At 43.1% G+C, this 22,209-nt stretch overlaps 1 protein-coding gene and 1 non-coding gene across 2 annotated transcripts; both read right to left on the bottom strand.

The window, feature by feature from the left end:
* Nucleotides 1-2,359: 2,359 nt before the first annotated feature.
* On the bottom strand, nucleotides 2,360-2,433 carry Trnan-guu (transfer RNA asparagine (anticodon GUU)). Its single transcript has one exon. It is a non-coding gene; the product is annotated as a tRNA-Asn (tRNA).
* A 15,532-nt stretch (nucleotides 2,434-17,965) lies between these two features.
* LOC135496873 (cation channel sperm-associated protein 3-like) lies at nucleotides 17,966-21,410 on the bottom strand. Its single transcript, XM_064786443.1, has 6 exons — nucleotides 20,853-21,410; nucleotides 20,287-20,505; nucleotides 19,732-19,893; nucleotides 19,248-19,346; nucleotides 18,905-19,062; nucleotides 17,966-18,062 (listed from the first exon to the last, which is right to left on the bottom strand). The coding sequence occupies exons 1-6, from the start codon at nucleotides 21,408-21,410 to the stop codon at nucleotides 17,966-17,968; spliced, it is 1,293 nt and encodes a 430-aa protein (XP_064642513.1).
* Between the last annotated feature and the right edge of the window lie 799 nt (nucleotides 21,411-22,209).

Below are 22,209 nucleotides of genomic sequence, written 5' to 3'. Positions count from 1 at the left end.
GGCTGGACCGCCTTAATTACACCTTACAAACTCCATTTGCATTTTGACATTGGAAAAATAGCAATTATCTTAAGACATGGGAAGAATAATCATTGTTAGCTTTGATTTTGACATAACTTTCCCCTTTAAGGCTGCATTAGTGGACAGGCGAATAGAGGATGCAGGTGGTTGATGACAGGTCCAGAATGACATTCGTATGGAAACGCGATCCCGGACTTAAAACCCGCCGTTTAGAAAGTCAACAATATCCCCGAATATTCATCTTAATCAGGCGGCAAAAGTGGATTAGTTCTGCCCAATTTTTTGTTAGGTCCACTCCTTTTTGTTGTCCATTTCAGCTCTACCTTGTCGAAACTCCTGTAGATATCTGTGTAAAAATGATAAAAACAGAGGCAAATTTGTGAAGATTTGAATCGACTTCTTTGGTCTCGTGCGCACGATATTTTAACATATTGGCGGCGGACTCGTATTTCAAGAAGCTTTTCTTTCCTTTGCCGTAATTTTAGAATGGTTGATTGGTGCACCTGACCGCTTCTACCGTAGGATGTTTCGGGAGCGGCAACTTGTACGAGGCGCACCTGATAGCATCGGAGTCCGTCCAAAGAGGCGACCTATAGCAGATTGACTACCATTCGTCTCTGACTTGTTGGACTTAAATGTCAGTTGACAGGTTTTGACCAATCAGAACGCCCATATGTGATCATGGCCGTGCAGTCTGTGCCGAACAAGCATGATAGCTGTCTTCTGATTGGTCAATACCTGTCAGGAAGTCCAAAAAAGTGGCGAATGGCCATATGTGGTGCATACATGTAGAAGTCCGTGGTCCAACCGTATACGCAATATGCTCAGGAGATGCCGGAGGTGAAAACTGCAGGTCTCTCTCCTTTGGTATTGTCGTCGGAAATTGCTGGTGATCTCAGGAAATGAAGTGGTAGTTCCATAAAGCGCTAAAACGACTCTAACCACTGACTGGTTGCACTACTTGAAAAATAACGATTTGAATGTTCGAACAGTCTTTGCCGCGGCCTTAATTTTGTCGAATTGCTTGATATTTGTAGCGTGGTCAGGAAAAATAATTCAAGCCACATTTCAAGGCTTCCTGTTGCAATAGCGGCTCTAGATCCTGCTTGACCGGTTCACCTCTACTCTAAGAAATTAACCAATTGCAAGCAGGTCACAAAGGCCTATCTGTGGAACATTTCTGGTGTTTTTAGATTCAGGAATTAATATTGGCTTCTTTTTTTAATTACTTTTTCTAAAGTAGCCAACATGGAGTCAATTAACTGAAAACTGAGGCATTAATTCAAAAGATGATTGTGTTTGAAAACGATTCCTATGCATGCACGTGTTTCCTGAGGCAACCATTCCGATCTCAAAAACGCTGATCGCGTGATTGACTGATACGCGGAATATTCTCAATTAACTGCCAATTAGAGGCCGTTCTTCGACAAATTATCATAACATTGTGTTTCCAATGACCAAAATCGATCAAAATATTTCCATGAGACAAGAGTTACTGGTCAAAACATTCAAAATGGTCACGTGTCGTCTGCAACGTCGTCTGCTGGTAAAGTTGTCATCCATCTTGTAGCGTCCTTTTGTCAAATGTCAGCCAAAAGAAACCACCACCCCGCCGTCATTTTCAATTAAAAATTTCACAGGCGTTGCCCAATCATTGTTGAAGCGATTACATATTCTTAGTCAAGCAGAAGTAAAACTCATTAGTCCTTAAATACTGTCATCGGTTCGAACCGAAAAAGGGCTGAGCTGGCGGAATATTAAACAGCCCTTGCATCAGGGCTATTATCTGTTGACCCAAGCCACATGCTGGTACAAGGTCTAGATCCGCCCTAATCCCGCTTGAAGAATTACACAATTTGATAAATTTTGTCTCCGTTACAAGAGATTACGTGTTCGGTGACGAGCGCGGCGTTGTTGCGCTGACATCTCCGCCGCGAAGCCAGCAACACGCCATTCAACGCATCGTCTTCCCGGACAAAGAACTTGTGGCACCTTTCAGTGGAAAGAAAGGAGCACCCGCCCAGGCAAACGCTCGCACGCGGGCCCAATGTGATGGATTTCACCGGATAATCTTCACCGTATTAGTCCTAATCCCGAAACATCGTGTTGGAGCGTCATCCCAATTTTCCACGCAATTATTCGATATATCACGACTGTTCCCGCCTTTCCTGCCCGCTTCATACTCAACAATTGTTGCTAACCGGGATGACCGAGGCGAGACTCATACTTGTTTCGAACGATACATTAAAAATAACGTATTCTCTACTACAGTATTTTTTCAAAATATGAAAAATGGAAGAGTAAAAAAATTAAAACTCATTCAGATGCCAAAAGGAAGCGTCCCTGGGTGGGCTCGAACCACCAACCTTTCGGTTAACAGCCGAACGCGCTAACCGATTGCGCCACAGAGACAGCTGTTATCTTACAATGAAAATGGGGACAAACTGAAGGTTTGATTGCGATAACAATAGAGACTTGCTCAAAACTTGCCTGAGCGCTTCCGCACGTTGTGCCGTTCTGGGCAGTTTATTTTACTTAAGACCAATGCTGTATATATCCCAAATATCGCGAGTTTCAAGGTCAATTATGATTAGTATACATTGTAGAAGTACCATTGGATATAATGCCGCACACCACAGTGAAAGAACCTGGCATTATCATAATTTCGTTTGGTGTTTTGTTAAAAGCAAGAATCATTTCGAATATTTCATCGCCCAATACAATTACCAGCCTTTGTAGTTTAATACTGTTCCAATCTACATGCACCCCTATGGTCTTAGTGTCAACTTATATTATTGATCATCAAAAATCTGACTTTTCTTTGTGTTTTGTCTTAGATATGGTTATGGAAGTATAACCCTGAAGCAAAAGTGTGGGCTCTATGTAAATGAAAATACATTGCCTCTTGAAAATGTGCAAAGAAGCTTTACATTCCCTGAAGCCATTTCAAACCATGTTGGAAGACGTCGGCTGTACATTGCCCACAGGACCGCGTACATTATGCACTGAGAGCATCGTGAAGTTAGGGTGAAGCAGGCGCCGGAGCCAAATCATCTGCCCTTTGCAATCATGATGATTTCATCAAACCAGCCATTGTTTAACATCATTCTCGGGATAGAATAACACTTAATTACTATTTTCATAACAATCTCAGTCCAATCAAGAAGAAAGAATTCTTTAGAAGTGACTTATTGAGAACGCCAGCCGTGGGTGTAGACAGGGCGTACTGGCGGATATCGCTTGACACAAAGGACCCCTACCTCCCCAAGGGCACGACCTGCATCCACCAGTCCCTGCCCTGTCACCTCATGACAGTCAGGGTCCTGCCTCAGAGGCAGGGGGCCACCATGTACGCCAAAACATCAAGACCATCCAGTGATTGATCTTTATTGTGGAGCGGACAGGTTTGGATGCTGGTCCAAGTTGTCGCAACATCAATACGGGGCGGGAGTCTGGTCATCAAGCAGTAGCTCAAATGCTAAAACCACGATGTCGTATTTTGCCCGGAATCCTTAAGTTCACATCATTACTGGGCAAGAACATTTAGGCGGACACTCAGCAGATGGACTGGGAGAGGTATGGCAACCTACTGGTCAAGACGTTTCACATCCACGGGAAGCACTCCTCAAGGAGTTGGGAAAGAAATGTCGAAATTATCCATGCTGTGTTCGACCCCCGGTGTTGAAGGAACTGACGCTGTTTCTGTAAGAAATAGGGAGTAGTTTTTTTTAGAAACCTATCCCGAGGCTTGGCCAAAGGAGATCTCAGAACCCATGTCCTGCACCAGTTGAAACAATAAGCTTTACCCGGATTGTCGCAAAAACACCAGGAAGTTTTCGGATTACTGGTTGATAGTCATGAATTGTCCAGGCCAGCAGTGTAAAGACTTAATACATGTAGATCTTGATATTCCGATCCTTTTATACGGCAGTCAAACTTTCACCGCCATCAGGCCGCGGAGCTGGGAGTATGACAATCAAAACTTTGCTTGGAAGAAATTGATTTCTGTAAGGGCCGATGTTGACGGTTTCTATCTCTGAACTGAGGATAAGCCTATACATTTCATTTGGAAAGTGAGAAATGATGTTTCGACTCGAGATGAGGCACGGTTTGTCAGTGTCAGCCTGGACTGAGGATGAAATACAAACAGTTGGCGCGATCAGCAAGAAACCACTTGTCACCAATACATTATCATGTCGTCTGGTGAGAATTAGGCATAGAAAGGTTGGCAGACGACTCCTCAGCAAGGCGGCAAACCCATAGCCTCGGGCCAACCCATCTTAACCGACATCCCTCTTAAATGTGCAATAACCCCTGATGGGGTCCGCGAGCAGCCACAGAGAGAGATCAACTTCAAGTTGTTGTGGAGCAGGCAGACGACATCAGCGCCATTGTTTGGTGTACGAGCAGACGATGTGATTGATCGCCTGCGCTTACGCAATGTCCCCCAAATCTTCTGTCTTCTGGTGCTAAATTTAACAGTCCTGTTTGGTCTAATTTGGTCGTGATTCCGAACACGCGGCCCTATTATCACCGAAGATCTTCTTGTCTCTTCTTGAACAAACTTCACATCTCGCAGCAGGTCTCAGATGCTGGTGTGTCCTCATCTCGTGGTGAAGATGGGTCGACTCGCTACTTCGCTGGGGAAAGCAAGCTAATTATCAATTAACTCAGGCAGTTACTCAACACTACTGGCAGAAATTGTCTGGTGAAACCTGGAGGAACACCTAAAATGCTCGGGAAACACCAAATCACAATACAAGTACGTGTACAATGAATATGTATAAGTGTTCATTTCTACCTCAGTTATCTTTTCAAACATTGAAGGCATTGACACAAAATTTACTCGTAAAATGTACACGCCAAGTTTCAATCTAATAGTTTAGTTCTGTTTGCAAACCATGATTTGCTTGATCAAGAGGAAGTGTAGAGAGCAAAAAACGTCAGGAGGCCCTTGAAGTAACTTAAGTAACACATTAAGTTAAGGTAACCCAACTCTCAATTGATGCAATATTGGTAATCGTCAAAACTAATTAGGGAACCCGTACTAATGATGACGATAAAAATAGTTTATACATTTCTAACAGTTTTAACTAAATTGAGTACCGATTATTTAAGGATTTGTTTCCACCCCTACAGTTGTCAAATCAAGGACCCTTAAACTCCCTGCCACGTTCTTGACGAAAAGCTAAGTAGGAAAGATGGATTTGTAAGCAAGTTAAGGCCAACTATTTGGAGAGGTTTGCAATAAAGGACGTCAAAACAGATGTCTTGTGTTCAATGAAATCGAGTGGGAAATACTCTTACGGGCTCATTTAGCAAGCATTTGTCCTATGACGCATTACAGCAGTATATCGGAAACAAAGAACACACCTTAGCATACTGCTATTGACAATCAATGGAAAATCCAATAATTTTGGAATTAGTGGAACCACGGACTTAAATTCTTCTGAGTCCCATAAGTCTTGGACTTTGCCGTTGCCACGCGCCCGTCCCTTTCTCTTGAAAAACAAATCACGGCGATTTGGATGAGATCATCCTCAATTACTGCTGCCTCGATGTGCCATCGCAACAACATTTACAGTTGTGACAATCACATTGAAATAATGCTTTCCCTAATTCAGTTAATGTATTTGTTTAACGTGTTTATTTAAACATAACGACAGTCATCACATGTGAGAACTAGTGCATATGGTGTTTGTTTTGTAGTTACACCAGTTGGTTCTTGACAAAATCAAAAATACGGCAAACTTTGATGGAGCGCAATGCACAGCTTTCAGCAACCATCTGTTTAGGAAACCGAGTCTGCAATACCTTTGATCTTTTTTAGAAAGAGCCATCTAGTGGCAAGAAATGAAACTCAACTTCGAGGACAAGTCGGTTCAAAAGTACATGTAATACATTTTCCTTGTTGTTTCTATATGGTATGACGGAACCTGCCTTTGTTTTAGAGAGGAAAGCTATTAAATGCTATTGCCATTATCATTACCTCGATCTCGACGACCATGATTGACTTGTATTATCACACTGGTTTCGCTTTGAGGGAATTCCAAGCGTGTATTCCTTTCAGCTGTTTCATTTAGTCATGCCTCTTGCAAACTATTATGCTGCAAACCGCCAAACTTTCTCGACTCTTTAATTTTGCGATTCGCGAAAATTTCGGATAGAAATAAAATATTTACGCCGGATCCTTGTACATGTATGTGTTTGCGAAATCCACGAACATTTGGCAGTCTACAGTAGCCAATGAAACTAATCTCACGAATCTCACTCATGGAATGATTCATTGAATGGAGAATCTGCTGTTGATACAAACCGGCAGACGACCTTTTCAAATCTTGCTGGGGCTGTATGGCTTTCTGACCAGCCACAAAGCTACTGACCAGAAAATTTTTACTTCGTTTCAATTACCATCAGAGTTCTTGCAATTTTCAAGGATCGTTATAAATGTGGTCAATAACACTTCATGACCATTACCCTGCGTCTGAGACCCTTTTCATACCCTTAACACCCTATCACCAGCCGCTTCAGAGTCCCCATCAAATCGGCATAATGGCGGAAAGACTAATTTATATGGTCATTTGATGGTTATAGAAGCGCAGTGAATCTTGTGACAGTACGAAATCACGACCGTTAAGCCAAGCGGCGCGGACGCTGTCCAAAATAAGCGTAATGAACCGTGCTGGTGATTTCTCTGTCCTGATTAAACAGTCATCTCAACTCAAATCAAGCGGTGTGGAGAACCTTTTGACGGTCAACCTCACCCTGCCTCGTGACCCAACACGTTTTGTCCACCTCCACTTTAATTGCCGCAACCGAAACGACTTTGTTTGTCTTTGTTGGTGGTTATTTTTGTGCCACTTGGCTTGGGCAGGTCGAGCGCCGCTTTGTCCTGTTGAGATTTATAATTAAGATTGTGAGAGGCTTGCCTGGAGAGGGACAAGATTATGGAAGATGACTCTGAAATGACCATAGTTAGCGGAGTGATAAACTCTGGTCCCCAAGTACCTAAACTCCTATTGGAAATTATAGGACGTACACATTAGAACGATTCATTGGACGGGGTTCCGGCTTGGGCGTGCCGGATTCCAGCCGGTTTGATCTACCTTGCACCTGTCGTCTGGTCATCTCTTTGATGTCGTCTATATACTGACGAGACCAAGTTACATGTCGTGACCTTGCCTCGCGAGAGTGGCCATATCTTGCAGCCATGACAACCGAGTGCAGAGTAACCATCATTCGAGCATGGTCACCCGCTGACCATCTCGCGGCAATGACCGTCTCCTTGCCGTCGCTTCTTTTAAAACCCCTTCTCATCATCCTGGTCAGAATTCATCAAAAGTTTCGTCGACCATTATCAAAGGCACTTCCCGGCACCTGCTTTTTTAGCTTTTTGACAACATTAATCATTTTAAAAGAATTGCAGCCATGTTGACTGATGCATTTTTTTACTTATTAGCTATTCCCCTCTCTATCTGAGGCATTTTCTAAACTGAACTTTACCAAATTCGATCGAAGGGAAATTTAATCCTGTGACAGAAATTAGGTGGAGGAATCGGCAACGGACAGCCACGGGCTATAACACTCCCCAGTCCTGGTGGTTGTTCCACGCATGATCACGCGGCGGCGACAGACTGACCGTCCCTTGGAGCCGCGCCGACCCCACTGATCTCCAACCACCACACCTGTAGTGAAACCACTCATAGCCCAAAGCCAGTCATTAGCAATACCTAACATATCGTCCCAATGTCACCAAGGTCACAATATCTTTCTTGGAACCATGAAAGGAAACTCTCTCTTAGCAAGACGAATTTCATGATGCGGCAAATCTAATTCACCAAGACTAGACCCAAAATGTTTGGTGCTGGTGTATATCCATGACGTATAAAATGTACGGACATTTCAATCAAGCAATAATTGGAATGGAATCAAACAACTTTTAGTAATTTCTACGATTTCGTGCAAGGTGATTTTTGCCCTGAGGACGAATTCGTTTGCGATGATGAATGAGTTTTGATTAGTGAAATTCTCATTATTTGGCTCATTATAACCCTATAATTTGCCACAGCAGACGCTTGGTGTCGGTTAAGAAGTCTGTTAATGCAGCAGGTCGGTGAACATAAAGTTGAAGTCGTCTTGAGAGAGACAAAGAGGTTGCTGAAAATCGTCCGGGGCTGAAGAAAACCCGTAACCAAATCATGAAAGGTGATAAGAAGATACAAAAACACAGGACGAGAAAAAAAAACCGCCCTGTATTGGACAGAATGGCAATGTATAAAGATGGACTTCTATTTTTCCTGATAACCTGTCAAGTGAATTATCAATGAACATGCCACTGAAATCGAATTGACATTGCTTCTGCCAGTCACATCTCCACCGAGCGAAGGTTTTCTAAAGTTCTCGATTCATGGCAATCAACGTTTCGCGTGCAGGATGCGACACTACTCGGGAATAAAGTTACATTACAAACGTCGCCAGGATTTAATTCACGGAAATAACCCTTCCACACATTTGATAACGCACCCTGCGGCGTTATTACTCAAGTGACCATTCTATATTCAGGTTTGAGCTATTTCTGTGAAGGAGATAGCCATATCTGAATGAATATGATGGGTTCTTATCAAAATTCTGTAAGTGTTATGGGACTCCTCAAATTGGCGATCACGCAATTAGGACGCGATGACATTTCCTCCCAGTCTCCGCCTGCCATGCCTGCTGGAGCACGCTACTTTTATCAACAATTGCATGCACATACAACGATCGACGGTTCATGACACTGCATCATTGACCCGATTTGTAGGTCGATTTGTAGATGTATAAAGTTTGATCCATCTACTCCCTTTCATCGCATAGATACAGCAAAAGCTACCTGCACTGAGAATTGTTGGCAGCCATTTTGTTTTTTGTCGGCCATGTTGTATACACCTTTCCAGAAATGGGGCGCTGAGTGTCCGAAATAGTGATGTCATAAGGGGAAACTAGGCTTTATGGTGGAGGGACAAAGGAGATAGTCATGGTTGATCAACACACTAGAATGCCTTTAATGACGGACAAGGGGGAAAAAGTTAGTTCCAATGCAAGCCACCAATTTCGGGAAGCATGTATAGATGAGATGCCGATGTACGTTACTTCCAAAAATTTCTCGTGAAGGTTCTTGGGGGGGGGAGCGGATGAGATAATCTGTGGCAGTTTGGCTATAAATCTATCCCCATACCTGCATGATTTGACATTTCAGATTATGTTCTTTGTTGTAAGTTAATCACCATACATTAAAGCATCGGATCTTTTTCGTTCAGTACTGGTACTACACACAATCTCTGGGGGAAAAGTGGTCTAATTTTACGTAACGGTCATCGGCAAAGCGGTTACATCTTAATGAAAATACCTTGCTGGTCCTCGGGGTGACAGTCACTAATGCCCTCAGGCTATCGACTCTGATTTCTTTAAACCGCTCTCAGCCCGCCAGAGTGTCCCTTTCTCTGCCAGCTCGGTGAGCTTCAGGCGGCCAACGGGACATGACCAAATCGTCCTGGCTCCAACTGCGAAAATTCCCAAAATTCCTCTATCGCCAATCTGCCACTGGTATTTTGGTGGCGTCCACCGGAGATTCGAGTAAGTGGCTGGATAGGGTTGAATGCAGCGTAGCCGGCGGCCACCACCCGGGGGTAAGCCACAATGATCAGTTTGCCTTCAGCAGCGCCGAAGTCTACCTTCAGCCTCACAGTTGTATATTATTTTGGTCGGCACCGCCTAAGGTCATTACGACAGCCCGGAGTCAATCGTACGGTACCTTTGATGGCCCCGGGACATCTCCCCGGGATCTTCTCTTAAACTTTATCGGAAGACAACGCGGTATTTGGGGGGACAATCCGCGTCACTGCGGCCTTTTAATCCAGGTTTATTCCAAGGGCTACTAAAGTCTGATCTTCTCCATTAATGGAGTAATTTGAAGCTCGTTTAAGAACAGAAGTTGGTTCCATTTGCCGCCGAATCAGCCAGCCAAACCATGCAGGTGCTCGCACCATTACTCAAAACATCTTCATACATAAAAGGAACAAAAGTCTAACGGCAGATAATGTCTTCAACTTTTGATTGTCTCCACGTGAGCTATTTTCACAAAAAGTTGGACTAATTAAGTGTACTGTTACATTCCAATTTCACCCCGAGAATCGCGGGCTGCTTTTTGGCAGCGCCGCAGGAGGTCCACAAATGGTGGCTTTGCTCAAATTATAATTGCTTTAAAATAAGGAATGAAATACAAGTCGCCATAATACTTTTGGCTTCTTTAATTTCATGGTGATTTTCAGTTGTCTGTTTATGATAACCTGTGGTCCACATTTCTATTCTTTTCGGTGAGTATCACAGAGAAGTGTATTTGTAACGAGGATGTTCGTGCTCCAAGAAATACCATCTGTTGGAGGATTCGGCATACAAACTACATCTTCACCAAAGTGACACCATTTCACGTAGATAACTCCTTCATCCCGATATATTTCCATGGGCAATTCGTGAACAACGATCAGTTTAAGAAAACATCCTTGCCCCCTGCACGCCCACCAGGTTTCTTTCAATGCATTCTAAAAGACAATCTTCCCAATATTTCGACTATTCACAAAAACTTCAACATGGAACCTACTGCTGCTGGAATGACTTCCAAACTTCCAACAGAGACAAACAATTCAAACCTGTTATTTTGCAGCAAAAAATCTATGAATTGACTTCGACATTACAATGTCAACTGCAATGGATAAAACATCCAATGCAAATAATTTTGATTGATTTAACAATGATAGAAAGATATCGTGGGGTTATTTTGAAGAGACATGTGTCGCCATAAGGAAATACTAAGTACATTTTGAGGAGATCTACGCTTCCCAGAGCGCCTGGACAAAGATGCCATTTTTCCATCACGCCCGGGGGCGGTACGTAATGACCGTAAGGCTTGGTCTCTGACACACTGCAGGCGAAACAAAGTATTCATATTTCGATTTAAAAGCAATTAATGTTTCGCACGTCGTGTCTCTTAAATAGACTTTTGACAGAAAAGCAATATGTGTTGCATTTTATGTTGGCTTTATGGGTTTTGTGCCTATTACGGTCAAGAGGCCTCCAAATGTTGCGCGTTTATCGGGATCTTCTGCCCAGGGCGTTTCAGAACTTAGCTCGCGGTCATACGCGTGCCAGCAAATTAATAAATAGTCTGGGAGGATTTTATTTTTGTGGAGCAATACCATCGAATTGCGCCCCCAGGCGACTCGCAGCTTCGGCGCCCCGGGCGATATGGTCATAGGCCGGGTGGTGTGGGACAAGACTGGCGACCTGTGACACTGGCGGGGACAATATCTTTGGGTGCATCCATCTGACTACCCAACGAGAAGCACCCGTGAGCATCTGATATTTCAATTCTAGTTTCAGCAGTGTACCGGTTGTACACTGCTGCTTATATCAATAAGGTAAAGACTTTCCAAATTTAGATCAAATATCTTTTTGTAAACTCCCTGAACAGAAACTGGTAGATACATAAACTGCACTACAATGAACAGCAGAGTGAACGAAAAGCCATTTCCTACTTCAGAAACCAAATTGAAGATGGCTGCCTGATGGCGGCCATATTGGATTTTTGATATTTTGTTCATGTCGTCGTGGGAATCGCCGCAAACATTGGAGACAGCCCGTGACCTACACTTCCCAAATTTTCTTCAATCAATACATGTAGGTTCGTAACCACCAGACCACATTTACATATACTCTTGACCTGAAAGAACAGTGAAGATGCACGCGTACAACTTCAACAGTCATCCTTCCATAAAGTAGCATAGGATTCTTGCTTTTCAAGAGCACTGCCGTCTGCCGTTTCCAACACGTCACAGGCGTTCGTCCGAACACCAACATCACCTCAAGCTATGGACCAATTAGCGGATAAAATAAATGATTGTTTCACGATATTAGACAACAGTTATGTAAATTGCCATCAGAACAATCTCAATCTTGACGATCTGCCTACACCCTCTCGCGATTCATTAAACATTCACCATAGCACGAGTTATTTCGTCGCTAATTATGAGAGGGACTTTATTTTATCGCTAATTTACCCGAGACGTTTTCTATGCAGCTCGCCTCTGTGTAATTTAAAGTGAGTGCAGGGGTTGTTGTTGCTGGAAGGGGAACTCTGGGGTATGGAGAGTGGGAGACACAACACTAGAAGTAAGCTTTTGGTACAGGGGACACCGTCACTGAATTCATTACAGGAATTAGCGCGGAGGATCAACGTCGCAGATGATTTGGCGGAGGGCTGCGGGGGTTCTGAAGCAATTGAATGCACTTTTGCCGCAGAGGGTGGGTCCTTGCTGGGCACACGTGTACCTCTGAGGGGCACAGTTAAACAATAGCTGCAGTTCGCTGTGACCCGTCCGCGTAGATTGGACCCCATGGGCAGGACAGCTTTTGTGTTGACTCCGTGCATTAGGAAGACGGCCACAAAGAAATGGGGAGGCTGCGACAAAACAGTGTATAAGAGGGAGAAACATCGGGTAACAAACAGCGGTTGGACATGAAATACGATATAGTCATAATACATCTAATTTGCCGTTGTGATTTACTGATAGTGACATAAATTGGAGCTTTAATCCTCAAATGGGCCACTTGCCTGATTAAAACAAATACCAATCCTTGGTTCTTTATGCTTGGCAAGTTACCATTCACACGGAGCAATGTATATTACCATTATTGCCTATCCTTAATCGTTACTACTCCATAAAACGCGTAGTTTATCCTTTGAACTTTTGAACCAAGTACAAGGGAGGGCATTTTTCAAAACCTTAAGAAAAGAACAGCATTATTTGTTGAGGAAATTAATTAAGAACTTCATGACGTCGAAAAGCTGGTCTTGTAAGCAGACCCCTTTGAGGGCAATGTCAGGTGGCGTGGACTATCACAAATATCCAAGCAATTTTCAAGTCCTTCCGTTCTACATTTTCTTAAACATGTTAAAGGTTGCATTGTCCTTTGCTTGCACACTGCTGATCATTCATTTCCTCTATAAAACACTTGTCAGATTGTCAAACTTGTTGAGTTTGATAAATTCTTTGTTTGCTGCTGCTGGGCAAATCGATTTATGATTGTGAGAGCCAACAATAAAACTCTGAAATAACTGAAAAATATTTCACGACCATCAAACAGCATTTATTAAACTTGTTAGAAGTTATCATCAAGTTGAGATAAGCTTCTCAGAGCAAAACGACGTTTGGATGTTGTATCATTCAAGGTAAAGGTGCAGATGACTAAAAGTACTGCCGCGGAAAAGGTTGAATAGTACCAATAGTATATACTATAAGGGCGTGAACACGGATCTGAGATAATTTGAAACATACATGTACATCATCCTTAAGCAATGCCGCTTTCATCTATGGAGGAATCATTTCTAACATTTAGAGGTAACACACATATCCAACCCCTGTCACAAAAGCACTTTTTTATATCGGTCCATCAATCTGACATGATTTGAAGAGAGAACGAATGATCTACCGCCTTGAAAACAATCTCAATCATACATCAATTTCATCTTTGTCGTCCATGTTTTCTTCCATTAATAAATTGCGCCAGATTGGACTTTATTAGGATAAGATTCCTCTTCAAATGTTGTACCAATGTAGTACAAATCAAGAGTCGTATTCCGATACCGCGAAATCGATTTTGCAGGTGACCTTTGGCCTTCTGTTGACATTCGATTAAACATGGACACGTGCGCCATGTGGACAGACACCGACACCAGTGTCCTCAAGACTCGTCGAGATATCGCAAAGTCACCCAGACGTGGTTCCGAATACAGGGAGCTAGTTTACAGATAACGGAAATAATGATCTGTGGTCCAAAAATAATGGCTTTAAACGTTATGACAATGCGACAGTGTGAAAACTGACACCTATCTTTTTACCGGAAGTCCCGAGTACCTGCGTTTGAGTGAACTGCACGAAATTTTCCGGACAGGGCGCTAATTTTGTCACCCTCGTGAAAGATGTGATGGATAGCTGCACCAAGGAGTTGACAAGGTCGTGATAATGAGTTTAGTGATGAGGGGTTGTTTTGGCACGATCCCGGCCTGAGACAATTCGGGTTTTATCCAAATGGACACCAGCGAACAATGGTGAGACGGTGCGTTTGTTTAGCGTCCGCGAAACACGTGACTCTCAATGATCTTTTTCCAACCCTAATGACGCGACCAGTTGACCTTATCCCAAAAGCTTCTTTTTATCATTAAATAGATAAGGGTAGTTTTTGCATCCTAATTGGGGCCAGTGACCTTTCACGCTTACCCCTTGTAAGCAGACGCTACAGATGGCTGGCGGCGTGGTTGTCCTTTATAAGTTCGACACCCCAATTTTTATCCACTCTGTATAATGATGACACCCCATTAAGCCAGAAGAGGTTAAGCATCGGACATTCGTCTTGTCTCTGTCTAGTTTTCTGACCGGTTAGCATACTGCGACAACGGGCTTACCGCGTTTAAAACCCGATGATGGGTTAGCGTACTCTACGGACAACGGGAGGACCACGTAACCCATGTTTAAAACCAACTGATCACAACGCCAATTAGTCAAAAGCAAAACATTGGCGCGGAGATGAAATGACCGCAAACAAAATTGATGATATTCGAAGAGCCCGAATCATATATTTGGACAGAGTTTTCTGCAATTAGTCTATCAGCAGCAATGCTGGCGACAGCTATTTTAGTTCATAATTTCACTCCTAGTTGGCCAAACCTGGTTCCTTCAGGCCTGCCACCTAGGAGGCAACTCATGAACTCAAAATTATCCCTGAGGAGCAGTTGGAATCATGGTCAAAATGTTAATAGATGTTTTAAGGTCATGTCCGGTTTAGGAGCAACTGTTTTGCGGGAACATTTGTCTTATGTGAATTAGGTATTTGACTTACAGCGATAAGTGCATTTTTATGTTGCCCCCAAAATATTTGCATCTTCGGCCAAACACTTACGTTGTACTTTACGAGAAAATATGTTTTATGACAGCATCATAAAAGTGTCTCAAGTAGAAAATAAATGTAAATACCATCTTACAGAAAAGATAGAACAACTCAAAGATAAGCGCCACGTGAAATTCAATAAGCAAAAGGACAAAAAAAACAACAAAAAAATATTAATTTCTTTTATATAGGTGCCGCGTCTAGCACCTTGACTAAAACTTATCAAAGTGTCATTTTTCCATAATTTCACCCCTGCATTCTTCCTCCAGTGTTTGATCGACCTCATGTTGCCTTGGCCAAATATCCATCATCGGAAGTGTCGTGGTCGTCTGCAGGCGGCCGCCCATTGTTGACATATCGAGCCGCAGCCACCGGCGTCACGGCGCAGTCCAAACAATGCCATGTGTCCAAGTTTGCTTATAGGTAAAGTGGAAGGACGAATAAAAAAAGTGGTCAATGTTTCTCGGATGCGCTCTAATCGTCGTGGAGAAACTAATTCTACCATCACTTATTTCATTTTCAAGAGATGATACGACGTAACTGTAGAATTTCCTAGACATGTCCAAAACCACCTCACAACACTTGCGGAAATCGTTATTAGTGGTCAGCATTTAGTCTGTTGCTGCATGAGCAGGCACATGGAGGCGAATTGGTGCATTTTTGTCCTGGTTACCTAAATCCAAAACCCAAGTTTCCTTCTAAATCACAGTGAGCTATATCAATACGATAAACTATCCCAGCCATTCAAGTGTGTGCCATGCACTTGCAGTGGAAGGGTAAACAGGTAACCCGGCCTTTTTCTCGGTCTACTCCTGGGTTCTATACTCCCTCCGTTTTATATTTTGCCGGGTGTCAGCCTCTTTCGCCCGGATCTCGCCCTGGGATAGGTGACTGAAACGACCATAACCAGTCAAGCCCCCTGCCGCAACATCGCCTCGCACCTGCACCAGATGATATTTAGAGATGTTTAAATTCCTTGGAGGAGGAGGCGATAATGGGCGTAGGCTATTTCTGACAACGCCGTGATCTATGGAGAGGAGATAACTAGCCAAGATGATAATATTCTCCATTAAACGCTATAATTATCATCATCATTGTGCTTGAGATGGTATTACCTGTGGTGAATGGCCATACCTTGGTTTAAATGCAACTAACTGGATGCCTTAGCCAAACACTGGTCTCTAAGCCACGGATGTCACAAATGCCAGCCCTTTGTCAGATCTGGTCAAATCTTTATGACATCGTTTAGGAAGACAGTAGGTATGACCACTTGACTAGATTAAACCCATCTCACACAATGGAGAAAATTTGTAACCATCTAATGTTGCTATAAAATTAACGGTCGTAAGAATTTCGATAAGGTGCCAATGGTCTAAATTTGGCAGTGTGTTGCGAGTGATATTTGCTGAGACAAGAAAGGCATTTGACTCCCGGCAGAAACTGACAGTTATGGCCGAATTGTCAACTTGCTCAGTCGATTTCTGGTGACCAACATTCTCAATCACCAGCATATTGCAATATAATAGTACAGCTTACAAGTTGCAATATTCTTGATCGGTTTCAGGGCCAGCTTGCTGGTGCCAACGGCTGGGGTGCCAAAAAGGTTACAAGCTATGTTTGGCAATTCTAACCTTTTTTGCAATGCAGTATTGTTTTTATTGCGACAACCTAATACCTCCGGTTGGGTAGCAATTGCCAAGTTCGGCTTTTGTCAATGATCTTGATGAAGAATACAGATCACCATTATATTGGTTATTTGGGAACTGTTTCCATGTAAACACCTCCAGAGTCTTCGGAATGCCTTTTAAAGCTGGCTTGTTCCAAACCGATGACCCGGATCGAAGAGGATAATGGACGTAAACAAGGCCAAATGTCTCGACTCCCTGTGGCTCATCCTCGGTAAGTCACGGGTCCAAATTGGTAGGATACCAGAAGGGATCACCAGGGGTTGACTTCATCTGACTTTAAGAGGATAATCTATTCCACGCGTTCTAACGGGGGTAGAGGATTTCGGATTAGGGGACGTAATGGGAGACAATGTGGTGACGTTAGTGACGTCAGAATGCACCGATTCTATTTTTCTAGATTGTACGATTGTCATTCGGATGGCTGGTCATGTTGCCGGGGTGAGTAAATCCGCGGCCACCCCGAAGTGCGCCTGATAGTGGCGGGGATTAAACGGTATTGGTCCGCCAAGCACCATCACCGCCCGTGATGTTGGCGCGACGGACAATACCGATTCCCGTAAGTCATCCGTTTCTGGATAAACCAACATTCTTATGAGCGAAACGAACAAAAAGTTTGAATTTCTCTGATTTGCCAACAATTGATTGATGTATTAAGTATAAATCAGAACGATGTAATATTGTTATATTTAGGCTGTGGTGACGGTGATAAGATCTAGAGGAAGTCCTTATGCGTACCCTATCGGACACGTGGCGCCATTTTGAAGACGGTTGTCCAACACGCGTCACGGAGATTGGCCGTGTAGACAGAGGACGGCTTGTTCTGCTAATTAATTAAATCAATAAAGACAGTTTGAACAGAATGAGTCTGCAGACGTTGACCAATATAGAACTTTTGCGGCGGAATTCAGACGGTGGGTGCGATCGCGGTCTTTAAATTACTTGACCGTCATGGAAAATTACAAGGTATTATGCTCTTTCCCGCTCGAAACTTATATCAAAGACAACCGATGCACTTTGAGTACAAACGCGTGTTGACAAGTAATACTTCAGTTTCTCTTTTGAAATCGCAAACGAAATCCACCGATCTTGAAATGCACGGAGACCATTCTGAAGGCGGACTATCTGAGCTCACTGACAAGGACATCAGCTACGAAAGACGCGGTACGTTCACTGGTCACACGGATCCCGCTGGAAATCCTCGGTGGTCACCCAAAACCTTTCAAAGCTGTCCGTGGAAAGTCCCCCGTCTCTGACTTTTCCCTGCCTAGCTCATCAACTCACTTTTCGATATCGGCAGTCCCATAGCGTTGCCTGTATTTATTCTCCATGGCGCTTGATAGAACATGGGCGATCTCAAAATGGAGCTGCTGACACCTGAAGTGGACATAATTCCGAAAAAGATGTAACTAACGCTATACTCAAATTCTTTAAAACAACTCATATTGTGTATCAAAGAAATATATCGAAATGAAAAGAAAAAACAGATCGTCCTGAATGACGCGTGGCTTTCATGGCATAACATAACATAACATAACATAACATAACATAATTTATTTCTCTCCAAAAAACCCTTTCGGGTATAAGAGGTTACATGATTTAACATTTACATATGGTGGACCAAGCTGATGAATTCTTTACAAAAACTATGAATATTGTCTAAGTTTACCCGGGAACATTTAGTCATAATGCGATGGAAAAATTCATGATAAAAAACCTGAGGTAATTCTTTTAAGTTTGGAAACAACCTTACTCGCATGTGACGGAAATACGGACACGTAATAAAATAATGAAGTTCGTCTCTTACACAAACCTGGTCACAAAGACCACAAATATTTTCTGCAGTTTCATTTCTATACATTCTGGTTACTGTTTCTGGGAATTTTATAGATCCAATCTATATCATAGCACAGAGACACCTTTTGGATTTCGTCTGAACTGAATCTGCCGCGGATGGACTGAGGCGGCTCTCTGCATCCGTGATACTACTGTCTTCTCAGATACATTGTGCCGGACTTGGCGTAGGCCTACGATTGTATAGGCAAGAATTTCCTAGAATTTACGACTACGGCTATTCAAGGCGACAGATTATTAGTCATTATTAGGCTCGTAGACTACAAAATAACTTTTTGACAGCTGATAATTATAGATTCGATGAAAAGACCTACATGTATGTAGCCAATTGCAGTCTTCCCTGTGACAATTTTTTTTGCGTTTACCTGTACATGGTGTTATCCATGTGATCCAGTGACGTCATAAACATCTCCATCCAGAGGAGATTGTTACACAAGTCTGCCATCATGACGTAATCATCGTGGCTGAGCGCCAACCCGAATTCTTTTACCATTTCTTGAAAATTCAAATATTTCCCATGTTTCTGAAAGATATCAAAATATGAGTGTCAAAAGATTCGGTGGAGAACATAATTTAGCTGAGAGTGAGATAGAGAGTTACAAGTTTTGTTACGGAGAGTTGTATTGCTTGAACATTTTTCCAAAGAGATGTGTATTGCTTGAGCATTTTTCCATTTTCTTAAAGCTAGCTCATATCAATTCACCATACCTGTCTCTCCATCATCTGCGAGACGTACTTGTGCTGCCTCTGGAGTGTAAAATCTTTCTTGTTCTGGAGCGCTGCTTGGCGCTCATTCATTTGAGATTTCTGTTAAAAAGCGGAAGTTCCAATAAGATATGAAGCGATATCTTATTTTTCGGGCGAGATCATAGTGGAGATTATCAAAATGTTATTCTTCTGACCACTAGGCACAACTGCTAAAGGGACCTTATGTCTCCACGAAAGTGTTGCTGGCTAGTTTGCCTTTCCACCACCAGAGGTCTCAGATTCTTCTGTAGATAACGATAATATATGACTAAAATATGCCCCGGCGCCACTTTTCTGTATTGTCACAACCAGAATCACCACGACATGACGTGTCCTATAACATTACATAGCTTGGATACTTCTCCTGCAGCGCGTTTTTTACAGCCCTGGTAATTACTATGCGTGTAACCGAAACCAGTGCCTCAGGAGTGTAGTCATACATTACCTTAAAGTTTTCTGTCGCATCACTGATGTTCATGATGATGACGCCGATGAAGACGTTAGTGAAGATGAAGTGACCGATGACGATGAAGAGAACAGTGTAGAGACGGCTGTATTCAAAACCATATGCGTCCAGTCTTGCCTGCAGCTTGGTCCAACCCTCTACCTGTTACGCGGGAAGAGTATAATTTCATATATCTGCGGAGAAACTTATTTTCATTCACATTATTCGAGACGCCTACCAATACATATTCCCCATTTTCGTGCATATTTTGACATATCCATATTATTTTCTCGTACCACACCATTACTTCTCATCTAATTTCAAACGAAGCCAGGCATGTGAGAATGATGATTTGACCAACGGCAGGAGTAGGCTCCTTTTTTAAAGCAGTGTGTTTTGGAACTCAGTTTCAGCCGATTCAACATTGGGTTTCGATCATTTGACACTCTTGATGTTTCACTCAATACTAGATCTGAAGACTAAAGTTCATATCCTATATTATAAGATGCACCCTCTGCCTTCAAGGCGGAAAACTGGCTATGGGAGGACACTTACTGTGACCAAAGTAAATAGTGTCAACATGGCTGCCCCAAGATTTCCCCAATTCTCGTACACCAGATCCGCATTAATTTGGTCCTGTTCGCTGTTTATCTCGATATCGTAGGTGAAAAGGTAGTAACCCATGATGGCAAAGAGTAGCATCATGAGCAGCAAGAGAGAAACGATGTTGAGCACTGATTTCCGGATGGTGTCCATCAGGGCGACGACCAAGACCTGAAGGAGAAGAAGATAAGAAGAAGTTGATGATGACGACGATGATGACGACGACGACGACGACGACGACGACGACGGCCACGACCACGACCACGACCACGACCACGACCACGACCACGACCACGACGGGGATGATGATGAAGACGGAAGAAGAAGGAGAAGATAAGGGAGCAACAAAGAAATGATTCGTTCCAATAATGTATTGTAACTGAGCTGGCTCCTGTCGCAGTGTCGTCTTTGTCCCAACTGGCGCAACAATACGGACGACCAACGTTACTACGACATAAGTGCATAAGTGTCCGAAGCAAAAATCGAAAACGGCGGGAGTTTGGCTATACAGTACACACCTGAAGTCCTCGGATGAATGAGATGGTTTTCAGCGTCCTCAGTGATCTCAGAGCTCGCAGGATCCGCAATCCACCAAAATTCTGCTGTCCAGTTGGGTCGATGATAACCATAAATTCTTGGACATACGACATGACAAGAACAAAAAAGTCAAACAAATTATAGAAACTTCGCCAGTATTCTTTAGGCTCGGCGTAGATCTTCATGATGAATTCAACGGTGTAGATGGCCAAGAATATCTGGTCAAGCACTGAGAAAAAATCAGGGCCAACCAACTCGGACAAGGAAATGTCTGTCTCCAAAGCCATCGCAAACGCATTCAGGACAATCGCGGTCATGATGAAGACATTGAAGAGGGACGTTTCAGTCATATTCCGTATGAAAGTATGGAATTGAGCGTCCAATCGAGTACTCTTCGCCTTCCCGGTACTCTCATCCGTCTGCTCGTCATCGACACCATCTTTTCTTTCAGGTTCATCATTGAGATTGAACTTGATGATGGCTGATTTGGCTTCAGCGGGGTCAGACACCCTTAAATTCGGTTGGTCCTGTAATTCCATGTTTACTTTTTGGTGCGTGGGCGGTCGGTGCCCGCAATCGCAAGGATACACCAACTATCACTTCAAATCAGGACGCCTAACATCACATGAGTAATGATAAATTCACAACATCTAAAGAACGAATCGAGAAGATAAAACCGAAAATTTTGAGTCCGTTCAGCAATGTTCAGTTCAGGCTTCGTCGCCTTTTTCAGCTTTGACGACAATGACAGTGACACATGATATCTTGCGCGCGTTTCGCCTTGAATGACGCAAAATCACGTCATCTGGGACGGAGACGTTCTATAATTTACGTCACCTCAGACGTCATGGCGTGAAAACGTTGCCAGTGGTTTCGTCATAAAACAAGGACACTTTTTTTATTTTAGAGATTATGAAAATAGTATTTGATTCTGAAGCAAAGAAGTCAGTTTTGCACATACTGAGTTACACTCAGGACTGACGCAGTGGACCGGTCTCGTCCTGTCCGGCATCAGGATGACGAAATGCACTGGTCTGCGCTCTGTGTCTATAACGATTTCATAAAAAGATCAAACGAATTTGATAGCCTTGGGTAATTTTTGAACAAATCCTTCCATTGTGGTGGTGTAATTTCATTTTCTGTCGACTCTCAAATATTCCGCCCCACTAAACACTACAGAGTCTCTAATTCCGACATGCGCTTCGTCGCTTCGTGTGTATCGTCTGCCAGAACAATTTCCTCGCCTTCTTTGTGCGGCGAGTGATAAACATGGCTGATTGTGTCTTCTTTGTTTATTCGTTGATTCAGTGACTGATGCTACGCAACAAATCCGAAAAT

The sequence above is a fragment of the Lineus longissimus genome, chromosome 1 (genome assembly GCF_910592395.1).
Source record: "Lineus longissimus chromosome 1, tnLinLong1.2, whole genome shotgun sequence".
Classification (NCBI taxonomy): domain Eukaryota; kingdom Metazoa; phylum Nemertea; class Pilidiophora; order Heteronemertea; family Lineidae; genus Lineus; species Lineus longissimus.
This window is presented reverse-complemented; position numbering and strand designations above follow the sequence as displayed.

Excerpts from the sequence above, each read along its gene's own strand:
- LOC135496873 (XM_064786443.1), bottom strand. The coding sequence starts at position 21,410 with ATGGAATTACAGGACCAACCGAATTTAAGGGTGTCTGACCCCGCTGAA. Across the intron at positions 20,506-20,852 it reads CATTCATCCGAGGACTTCAG|GTCTTGGTCGTCGCCCTGAT; the intron begins GTGTGTACTGTA and ends CTTCTCCTTCAG. Across the intron at positions 18,063-18,904 it reads ATGGATAACACCATGTACAG|GTGTCAGCAGCTCCATTTTG; the intron begins GTAAACGCAAAA and ends TGTCCACTTCAG.